Source organism: Brassica oleracea, chromosome C8, assembly GCF_000695525.1.
Source record: "Brassica oleracea var. oleracea cultivar TO1000 chromosome C8, BOL, whole genome shotgun sequence".
NCBI lineage: Eukaryota > Viridiplantae > Streptophyta > Magnoliopsida > Brassicales > Brassicaceae > Brassica > Brassica oleracea.
Window position 1 is genome coordinate 40856696 of NC_027755.1, and position 11127 is coordinate 40867822.

Here is an 11127-nt window from a genome sequence, read left to right on the forward strand (position 1 = left end):
TTGTTGTCATTCGCCATCACCTTGCTGAAGGTCTCAAGGACCAGTATCTCACAATTGAGAATCCTCTGGAACTTTGGACAGAGTTGAAAACCAGATTTAATCATCAGAAAACTGTGATATTGCCAAAAGCCCTTTATGATTGGAGAAACCTGAGAATCCAAGACTATAAGTCTGTGGAAGAGTATAACTCGGCTTTGTTCAAAATAGTCTCAAAGTTGAAACTTTGTGGTGAGACTATTACTGATGCTGATATGTTGGAGAAAACATTCTCCACATTCCACACCAGCAATGTTGTGCTTCAGCAACAGTACCGAGAGAAGGGTTTCTCCACTTATGCTGCCTTAATCTCTTGTTTGTTGCTAGCTGAGCAAAACAATGAGTTGCTCATGATGAACAGTGAGCTAAGGCCTCCTGGTGCTAAAGCATTGCCTGAGGCACATGCGGCCGTAGAGCCAAAGGATGAGACTCCAAGAGAGTCATACCATGGTCGCATGAGAGGCCGTGGTAGATGGCAAGGTCGTAACCGTGGGTTTCAACCATGTGGCCGTGGATTTCAACCACGAGACCATCTTGGTCGCAGCCGAGGCCGAGGCTACAGCCGAGGTCATCAAGCTAACCGTGGGTATAAGTCCGACTTCAAAACCCATGGCTCGAGCTCGACCAAATCTGCTTGCTATCGTTGTGGGATGACCAATCATTGGGCTAATAAATGCAAAACTCCCCAACACCTTGTTAAGCTCTACCAGGAGAGCATAAAGGGCAAGAACTTTGTGGCAAATTTGGTCCATTATGACCATGAGAATGATCTGGACCATGAGGATGATCAAGCCCATGACAAAGATGATCATGAAGACTTTGAGACTTCAGACCTCCTTACAAGTGGCTGAATATGAAGATTTCGACATCATATTGCTTTTGTCTTTGCATTTTGAATTCTTGATTTGGCTTTATGTTCTATGACTTTGGCAATTCTATTTATGAAATAAAGTTTTAACTTTACATATATGCCTTATACAAAGTCGAAATTATTAAGAACATAAAACAAAGCCATTAAAACATACTTTAAACCTTAAGTAATATCTAAGGTGTTGACTCTTGTCAATTTTCAGAAATTAAAGAAGACAAGAACCAGCTAGTAGTGGATAGTGGATCAAGTCACACTATATTAAAAGACAAAAGATATTTTGTTAACCTCATTTTAAAGAATGCCAATATCAATACTATAGCAGGCACGGCCAGCCTTATTGAAGGCCATGGCCCGGCTCACTTAGTGATACCTAAAGGCACGCATTTAGAAATTTCTAATGCATTGTATTCTCCTAAATCAAAGAGAAATCTGTTAAGTTTCAAAGACATTCGCATGAATGATCTACATGTTGAAACTAGGGGCGGTTTTCTTTTCCCTTAAATATTTTTTCTTCAGTTAAAATGGCTAATTGATCCTGAATAGTACAATATTGAAATAGGTGAAAAAAAATTTGAACCATAGCCAACAAAAAACATTTCAAACATACTTTTTGTGATTTACCTGAAGTGGTCGTCTTATGAAAACATTATATGCAATTAAATACTTCCACAAACATTTCTGTACATTACAAATAGAAATGAAAACACAAAAATACTGTTTACTACGTACAATAAAAATAATTGAATGATTACATTTTATATGTTGGTTTAGCTTGAAATCAAATACATGATTACAACATGCTATTGTAAACACAGTTACACAGCCACCACTTGAGATATGCTAGGTCGGGTTATTATCCATACTTTACTTTCAGACCTGAACATGCAATATTTGAATAAAGAAGGATAAAAGGTCGTTTAATGATGTCAATCAAAATAACATCTTACTATTTTGCTAAACGTAAAATATGGATTCACGTACTTAAATAAATTGATATTTTGTTCTCTAAACCTAAGATAATTTTGTCTTTTTGATATAACGATTCACCACTTATCAGTGTTATTTCTATATTTTCTCCTAATAGCTATTTCGTCTAACGTCTACTGGTAAACTGTAGCACAATTAACAGACGCGTGTATGAAAAGGCACGCCTCGTGGGAATTGGAAAATATTGTTAGAAGTTATAACAATAATGCTGTTTTCTTTTTATTATGGGGTGTATAACAAATCAACTTGTATCACTAATTACTACATCGTTGGAGATAACTTCGGTATTATTATCCTAAATATATACTGGTTTTTGGAATTGGTTATATATCTCGTTAGTAGGCACGAAACTAATTTCCTTCCATAACTTTCCGTTTCCTTCTGTAAATGTATAAAATGAAAAGAAAATGCAAGTGTCATCAAGAAACAAAACCAATAGGAGTAAAAGAAGAAGAAGAAAATAGAGAAATGTTAGAAGTAAATAATGTTGCTAAGAAAGCTATAGTTTGGTGCCTTGTGTTGCAAGCCCTTATAATTCAAGGAGACTCGATTGAAAGTGGAGATGTGAGTTTCTCTATAATGTTGAGAAACGAAATGTACGGCTTAAGACGTCCATTGGTTGTCTACCGGTGCAAGTCATCTGGAAAATCTCTCCGGTGGCACCAATCGTATAGGAAACAGGAGTTTACATGGGATTTTGAAGTCCCGCCATTTGGAAACGGCGTGGTCATTCACCAGTGCCACTTCATGTCGAGCCAAGGGACAGCGGATGTCATTATCAAGACGTTGTCGATGACATCGATCTTGTGCGGAGGACATGTGTGTAAATATGTTATTGGGCCGAACGGTATATATTTCGTTGGTTTTGAGACCTATTATCCGCACAATATTTTCTTAAGATTTGTGGAGTTGGTAAGGCCTGTTGTCAAGCTTGTTGAGCCATGGAAGGCGTGGTCACCGCGGCAGCTAAAAGAGTTTCGAGCGGAACGCAACCGCACCAGGTCAGAGGATGATAACTACATGGAAGACCACGATTAGGCATAGATTCCTGCAATGACACCAAATAGCAAAAATTAAAAAAGAAAAAGAAAAGAAAAGAGAGAAATTATGTTGAAGAATATAGGAGTTAGTTTTCTTTATATGATATGTACAAGTTGATATGTAGTGTCTTTTTGTGTCTTAAGCTTTAACATAATCTGTCGACCAAAAAACAAAAATTCTTCATTCTGTAACATAATTTGGAAATGCTAGTCGCGTTTTATGTATTTGGCATTTTTATTCTCCATATTCATGCATGTGGTGAACTAATTGTCTCGTCCTTTGTCTAGCCTGACTAGTTTGTGTTAAGGACGTATTTCACGTGCACATCGTCTAGTTTGACCTTTTATGTAGATTTGTAGTTTTCCTTTTCTCACAAGTGTAAACCTTCTAGTTTGGGAAAAACAAAGTCTTTTTTTTTTCCTTTTGAGAAAGGGGGAAAAACAAAGACTTTTCTCAAGTGATTATCCTATCAAACCAGGATGAGTTTACTTCAAAACAAAACCCTTCAAAAATAACGTAAAATTAACAGTCATTTTATTTAATTGATTTCCAAAATATGAAATACTATTCATTCTTGTGATTTCAAACTTAAAACGACATATTCTGTATCTTATTGTCAGAGAAAAAATAAAAAATGTTATAACTAAAAATGTGGATGTAGGAGAATGACTTGTTCTTTTCCTTCCCCTTGACCCGCGATTATGGTACCCGTTACAAATCTAAAACTAGAAATTTATGTATAACCGCCATCAATATCCTAAAAATCAAAAATGGGTAAACAAGAAATAAAGAAGAAAGAACAAAAAAACAAATTACACATGGCATGGGGACAGAGCCCTGACAACGATTTTTAATGCCATAAAAATAATATTTATATTTTACAAAATTGTTTGCAATAAAATAACACAAACAGTCATGAAAGAATACAAGTTAGAAAAACTATCAAATAAAATTATCAACAAAATATACAACTATATTTTTGGTATATATTTTCTTCAAATTGTACAAGTAAAAAATGATGCCCTAAACCAATGTTTAAATTTTCCTTCAAGTACTGGAACGGCTATGGATACTGACGTGTGGACAAGCAGCTAGTTGTGTCGTGGGAGATGAAAGAGTAGTGTGGGGACAGGGATCAAATGCACTTGAGTGGTTAAGAAGGACGGACTATACTTGAGACGACATGGAAGACGATATTTTTAGTAACAAGTACACGGTAACGAGAGGTGGAATGAGTATGTTCAACATGATGTCCTCCAGAAAGCTTGCAGCTAATTAGCTATGCGGCGATGTTGTTCAGTATGAAGATTGTAACAATGTCGTGATTTTCGTATCGGTATGTTGTTATTCGTGTTAATAAAACTAAATTAATGTGCAACTTTATAAATGGTGAAAGTGAGAAAGAACGTATATATAGTTTATGAATGTCATCATCGAAGAACCTTGAGAGTTTAAGACAAGACATTGTGCGTCTCTGATTTGGAAGTGATAATAATTCTGTTTTTAATACTTAACTAATAAGGTGTAAATTTGATTAATGTTGTGGATTCATTGTTAAAGATACAAAACTATCCTATTGTTATAAATCCATGATATGGATATGTGGATTGCCATTAACCATCAAGGAGGTTTACATCTGACCCGACTATCCGGTCCGTCTACACTCGTCTCCGGTCCGTCTACATCCGTCCAAGACTAGACTCATTCAGCCGGAGCATTTATGAGCTTTGACCAAGTCTAGATCTTTGTGGTCAATATGTATTAAATGTGTAGATTCTAAACCCTTATGAACCTCCACTATATATTGATAGTGAGAGCTAATGAGAAAGACACAACTTTCACAACAACACTTCTCTCATATTTCTAACAGATGTGAAGTTTTTTGTAAGTTTTAAAATGTTGTAACTTGTTAGCATAATAGTTACATTTTGGAGTCGTTATTCATAGAGTTGTTTATAATACTTCATATATTAAAGATAATTGATTATCATTTGTGACATAAATAGAGTTTAGACAAAGATAATTTGATTCGATCGGTAGTAATATAAAGAGGCTTACCAGCAATATCAAAAACATACAAACTAATCGGATATTTTTAGAAACCAAAAATGAAAAGAGGAATAGAGAGAAGTTAGACTTATAATCCTTAAGGAGAATATAGTCAAACTTATAAATTTATAAGATATACTAGTCAAAAAGAAAAATACTTTAAATACTTAAAAAGAATAGGAAAAATAATCGTATAAGATTCGATAGTTTACCCAACATACAAGCCAAGCACACCTGAACACATCCCTCTATATATAACACATACAAGCCAAGCACACCTCTAAAGATAAACCCACCCGTAGCAAATTGGAAAGTCGTTAATTATTCCTCTTTTATCACCTAGGATTAGAGCTATGGGAAAGGAACTCGGTGTTTCTGTGGAGGTAACCAACTAGTTCTGGAATATATAAGCATCAAGCTATGCCAGAGGAAGAAGCACCCCAATAGAACATACTATCTGATATCCATAACGCCTTAATTCACTTAAAATAAATTATAAAAAAACTGAGGCACGATAATAAGAGTATATGTTGAAAACACATTTCCACCTAAAAGTTGACAAAACATTGCATATTAGAAGTGAATCTTGATTTTTTAATATAAAATCTATAAAATCTAAAATCCAGTTTAATTATATTTGAATTTAATTAAATTCCCATGGGATTTTTGTTAGCAAATAATTTAATTAAAAATATTCCAAAAATATTTTAGGTTTTACAGATTACAAACTGAACGTGGAAGCTGATAAATAAATGCACAAGTATTGCAACGACGTTGTTACTACTTGTTTAGAACAACCTTATCAATGAAGTTCTCTTTAGAGAAACCTTATCAATGAGGTTCTCATTACTTCATCAACATTACCAAATTTCAAACATAAAACACTAGTCAATTTCACAAATACTAGTCAGATTCTCTAACTCTTTTCTTTTGGCAGATGAGTAACAGAAACCGTCCAAGTCCTTATGACATAAACTGTCCTAGTCCTTATGACAAGAACTTGTTATTGTTGATCTTATCTATTTAATAATCAGACAAGCCAAACAACACTGCATTGTAGGTTCTTGTTGGATAGATAACAAGATACAAAATAAATAAAAAACTAAAAATAAGGTTTGAAAGAGAAAATGCAAGTTAAAAGAGATATGCGTTTTCTGTGCATATCATAGAGACACTTGTGCCATGGAATTTATCCTTAATTTTGCTTTATTTTCCTTGACATCCTTTATCTTCTTCTCCAACCAACCAACCTTAAGTCCACAACTAACAAAAAATGCAAATTAGTGAATGATTTCAGTTTCAGGTATCGTTTTTTTCCTAACAAAACTGTATTATGGCGGTTATCTTATGTTGATTAGTTTCCTCTTGTATGTTCTGTTATAGAAAAATACAACTAAAAAGCGGTTGGAGTATGATGCTTTTCTCTTGGAGCATCCCTCCACTACGAGAAATGGATTGAATATGCAAATGCTGAGAATAGTTTGGGGTCAAGGGGTAAGGCATATAACGTGTATGAAAGAGCCCTTGAGATACTCACACATTCGGTTGATCTCTGGGTACATTATTGCAAATAGTCCATCAACAGTAATTGGCCTCATGACGACATTAGAAGCCTCTTTACTCGAGCTACACTTATAGTACGCATCTCCGCTGTGGAGCATTGTAAGTAAATCACTTTTTATTATGCCGATACGTGAGAGTCTCTGAAGTTGGGCCAAATAAGTAGCTTACATGCTTTTATATTATAGTTTGATATTTTTTAATAAGATCAACAACATAAGCTTACTTAGAAACAGCCAAAACACTCGATATGAAAGTTACAAACAAAGAGAAACCGGTGGCCATCATATCAAATCCATAACCCCATTATTCTTTTGAGGACTACTTGCTTGCTGAAGCTGATTTCTGCAGTGATAACGGAAACTAGATATGCATTATCATGTTTTCATCAACACAACCTCCTTCAATACCACATTCTTTCAAAATCATATTGTGATTTCATTAATATTTTTACTTGATCTCTAAATAAGTAAGATGCACAAGTATTGCAACGACGTTGTTACTACTTTTTTAGAACAACCTTATCAATGAAGTTCTCTTTAGAGAAACCTTATCAATAAGGTTCTCATTACTTCATCAACATTACCAAATTTCAAACATAAAAGACATTTTTGAAGACAAGAAATGAAAGAAACAAATGTAACTATGCAACCAAACCGAACATGAATTTGAGTTTATCAATTTCACAAAAACTAGTCAGATTCTCTAACTATTTTCTTTTGGCAGATGAGTAACAGAAACCGTCCTAGTCCGTATGACAGAAACTGTTCTTGTTGATCTTATCTACTTAATAATCAGCCAAGCCAAGCAACTTTCATTGTAGGTTTTTTTAATCACTTATGTTTTGTTGTGTGTTCATCACAGTATTCAATCAACATAAATCATATATTTCAGATGAAAGATGCTTTAAAGGTTCTCAAGCCCTTGCTCAATGGCGGAAACGATGACAGATTTCTTTCACAAGCCTGCTTGGTTCTCTTCCGGCGTTTAGATGGTGGCCCAGCTGACATGATTGATGATATGGTTAGTGAAGATGTCTTTCCACTAGTGGTGCAACTTTTGGGGTTAGTTCTTGTTTTTCTTTTTCTACTGTTAGTGTTTTCATCTCTATATAATTCACACTGACTAATTTATTTTTGTTCAAGGCACTCATCTTCCTCGGTTCTCCCTAACGTCAGTAGAGTCGTTGGAAACATATTGAAGTGTGTTGAATCTTCTTCACAGGTAAGAAGAGTAATTCTTTATGTTTTGTGTTTTTGCTTTACTATTTTGACAACAATTTTGTTTGTTTGTTTATTTTGCAGTTTATCACTGACAGTGATGTGCTTACGAGACTCTACTAGTTGCTTGCAAGAGATGACACAGAAGGTATCCAAAAGGGAGTTTGTTGGATAATTTAGAGACTAACTGATGGGAAAGGAGCTCCGATAGAGGTATTAACCTTTTTCTGCTTTAATTGGCAAGAAGACAGAGTTGTTCACAAAAAAATATTAGTGACTGTTTTTAATCATGTGCAATTGTACATGATGTGCTTGGGACTGAGATATATGACAAGGCTGTTAATGTCTTGAAGATGTTATGGGATGAAGATGAGAAAAAGCAGAACATTGCGGGTATGTTATTCGGTAGTAACTAGTCGTCAGCTTCAAACGAAAATATTTTGGCTCTTGTGACATGAGACTATCTTTTGTTAATAAAATGTCTATCAACTTAGTAGCTTTTGCTATTGTCGTCTGAATTTGAAGTATAACATTTGATCTTGTGACGTGAGACTATCTTTTGTTATTAAAATGTCTATTAACTTAGTAGCTTTTGTTATTGTCGTCAGAATCATTTGAAGTATAACATTTGATCCTGTCAATTAATTAAATCACTTTTCTCTGAAGTTGGGCCAGATAAGTAGCTTACCTGCTTTCATATTATAGTTTGATCTTTTTTAATAAGATCAACAACATAAGCTTACCTAGAAACAACCAAAACACTCGACGTGAAAGTTACAAACAAAGAGAAACCGGTGGCTATCATATCAAATCCATAACCCCCTTATTCTTTTGAGTACTACTTGCTTGCTGCAGCTGAGTTCTGCAGTGATAACATAAACTAGATATGCATTATCCTGTTTTCATCAACACAACCTCCTTCAATACACATTCTTTCAACATCATATTGTGAATTCATTAATATTTTTACTTGATTTCTAAATAAGCAAAATGCACAGATCTTCCGAGCTGGTCTTTCCTCGAGGAATCTGACCTCCGGATGGTGTGAAGATAACAGACATATCAGCATGATATCTGCAAGAACTTGCTGAAGCCTCCTAATACTGTCTCCATACAGACATTACTTCTTCCTTGGTTTCATTTGTTACACGAACGCTCTTTCCATTATTCTTCATCATTACTTAACACTTGTTTAAGCTGAACTCTTTTATTTTAAGATCCAAGCACCTGCACATAAGTAAAAAAAAAAATGAGAATCTAAAAGAGAGAACCAAAGACTTTCATTGTTGCATACTCTTCAATGATGCTTTTGACTCATAGCGGCATACTGAATCCCCAAGAGCTCTAAGACACCCAGCTGTCATGCAAGCTATCAGTGCTCAAACCAGTTGAATCGGTGTGGTACTCAGAGACAACCAAGAAGCTATCTCTTGTCTTTATTACAAGAGAGCTGCTCCATCACATTTCACTTGGGGCTCTGTGAGACAAAACCTAGAGGAGCATATCGCACAAGAGTGTCAGTGTGCACAAAATGTTCTTCTCCACAATCTGAGCTTGAAACTCACAAGCATACCTGAGAGGAAAGGGGACTAACCACCAAAACCCATAGTCTCTTTCTCTTTTGAGGTGCAGTAGAATCAGGTGCATCCTCCCCGTTAACTACAACCGGCATAACTAGAGATGCTATTGAGGTGCTCTAAGGGTGGAGCCACACAAGGTAAAGATCAAAGGAAAGCTTCTCATCTTCTCCACAACTGGGCCAGTTACGCCTACGTACTGAGGTTGAGTAATCAAAGGAACTGCCTGACTCCTCAAAATCAGCATGGAGCTTTCCATCAGCATTGGTCTGCACAATGATCCTAGCGCTGTGCCTCGAGCCTTCAGAGGACTAACTTGCCCTAGACCACAATACTCTCAACTCTACAACGCTATCTTCAGGAGTGTAATATGAGTTTTAGGTTAGGTTGGGCTAAAAGATTAAAAAAAAGGAAGAATACAGGGGTTTTAAACTAATTAATAAGAAATATTTTCTTTGAATGCAAAGAAAAGAAAGCGCCTCTATCTCTTTTAATTTGCATTTTCTATTTCAAACTTTGTTTTAGTATATTTTTTTCTATTTTTTGGAACCTGAGAAACTTCAACAGATTCTCTCTCTGTCTATTGCTACTTCCTGGCTTTGGTCCTATAAACTCTTTCTTGTTCTGCAAGAGAGTCTCTGTTTCTCATGCCTTGTCTCAGTCTAGGCTACATGGATTGGATTGGTCTCAGTCAGACTCCTAAAATTACATTCATGGTCAAAGATTAGGGTCAGAAACTCTGTTCCTCAAGCTTTCTCTCATACACCAGGGACTTAACCCTTGCCTTCTGAACCTTTCATGATCCAAACATCCTGCATCAAGAATTAAAACCCATAAGTAAGACAGTATCAGCTGTGATATCGTCTCTTACTTTCCCTCGTAGCCTACTAGCAGATCCCTGCTTTTCTTTGTTGGCTGATCTCTGTGTTGTAATTCTCCGTTCTCAGGTTTGAAACTCTCATTCTCAAAGTCCAAGGCTCTTCTACAAGCTTTCTTGGCATGAGTTGAAGCTTGATCAAATCAATTGCTTCTTTCAGCTAATCCGATTCATTAGAATGTAACCTTGTCATATCATTTTCACAATTGGTCTTTCTTATTTGTTTGTTGCTTATTTTTTTTCCTTTTATAGTTGAAGTGTAGAGAGAGCTTTGACGGGAAAAAAAAGAGTTCATAGTGGGGAATGGCAGAGACTTTTGATGAGGATTCTGGAGTGGGAAGATCAGTAGAGGAGAGTACAAATGGACAATACAGTCTATCAGGAGAAGCACTCTCTCAGTGGAGGTGTTCTACTCAAGTGGATAATGGTACGTGTTTTTTGTTGCAATCTTTTTTCTTTGTCTAGTGTTGACTTGGTTGTGGCCATCATCAAAATGAATTTCTTCATAAGTTGTACAAAGTATATATATTCCTATTTTATAGTATGGTTGTAATCCAATGGACAAGCTTAGTATGCGTGATTATAATATGATATCACATCAATAAATTTGTCGTATATGACCTGGATTTTTGATAAAGGTTTTTTCTAAATAAATATAAACCGTTAATTAATTTTGTGATAATTATAATAAGAGACTGGCTAATTATTCAAAGACATATTATCTTTTTTTTTTAACTAGAATGTGATTCTTTCCATTATATGTGGCACACAAAATCTCATAAAATTAAGTAGATTTGGTATAGAAAAAAGTTATATTATCTCGTTGGTTTGAAGTTAATATGGTCTATTATTTTTTGTTTTGAAAATTTGCAATCAGTTCAAAAATTTAAAAGGTTTTATCTCGGGGGG

General features: G+C 35.2%; 2 protein-coding genes and 2 long non-coding RNA genes across 4 annotated transcripts in view; 3 read left to right on the forward strand and 1 right to left on the reverse strand.

Annotated features, from left to right (window-relative positions):
• Positions 1-251: 251 nt before the first annotated feature.
• Positions 252-887, forward strand: LOC106309417. Its single transcript, XM_013746441.1, has one exon. The coding sequence runs from the start codon at positions 252-254 to the stop codon at positions 885-887; it is 636 nt and encodes a 211-aa protein (XP_013601895.1).
• Positions 888-2362: 1475 nt separating this feature from the next.
• Positions 2363-2932, forward strand: LOC106309418. Its single transcript, XM_013746442.1, has one exon. It carries the CDS (start codon positions 2363-2365, stop codon positions 2930-2932), a length of 570 nt encoding a protein of 189 aa, XP_013601896.1.
• Positions 2933-8763: 5831 nt separating this feature from the next.
• Positions 8764-9682, reverse strand: LOC106311396. Its single transcript, XR_001264009.1, has 3 exons — positions 9338-9682; positions 9059-9255; positions 8764-8991 (listed from the first exon to the last, which is right to left on the reverse strand). It is a non-coding gene; the product is annotated as an uncharacterized LOC106311396 (long non-coding RNA).
• Positions 9683-9900: 218 nt separating this feature from the next.
• The window catches only part of LOC106311225, a 1623-nt gene continuing 396 nt past the window's right edge, over positions 9901-11127 (forward strand). Inside the window, exons 1-3 of the long non-coding RNA XR_001263953.1 lie at positions 9901-10178; positions 10289-10398; positions 10471-10645. This is a non-coding gene — a long non-coding RNA (uncharacterized LOC106311225). The remainder of the gene's footprint in view (positions 10179-10288; positions 10399-10470; positions 10646-11127) is intronic.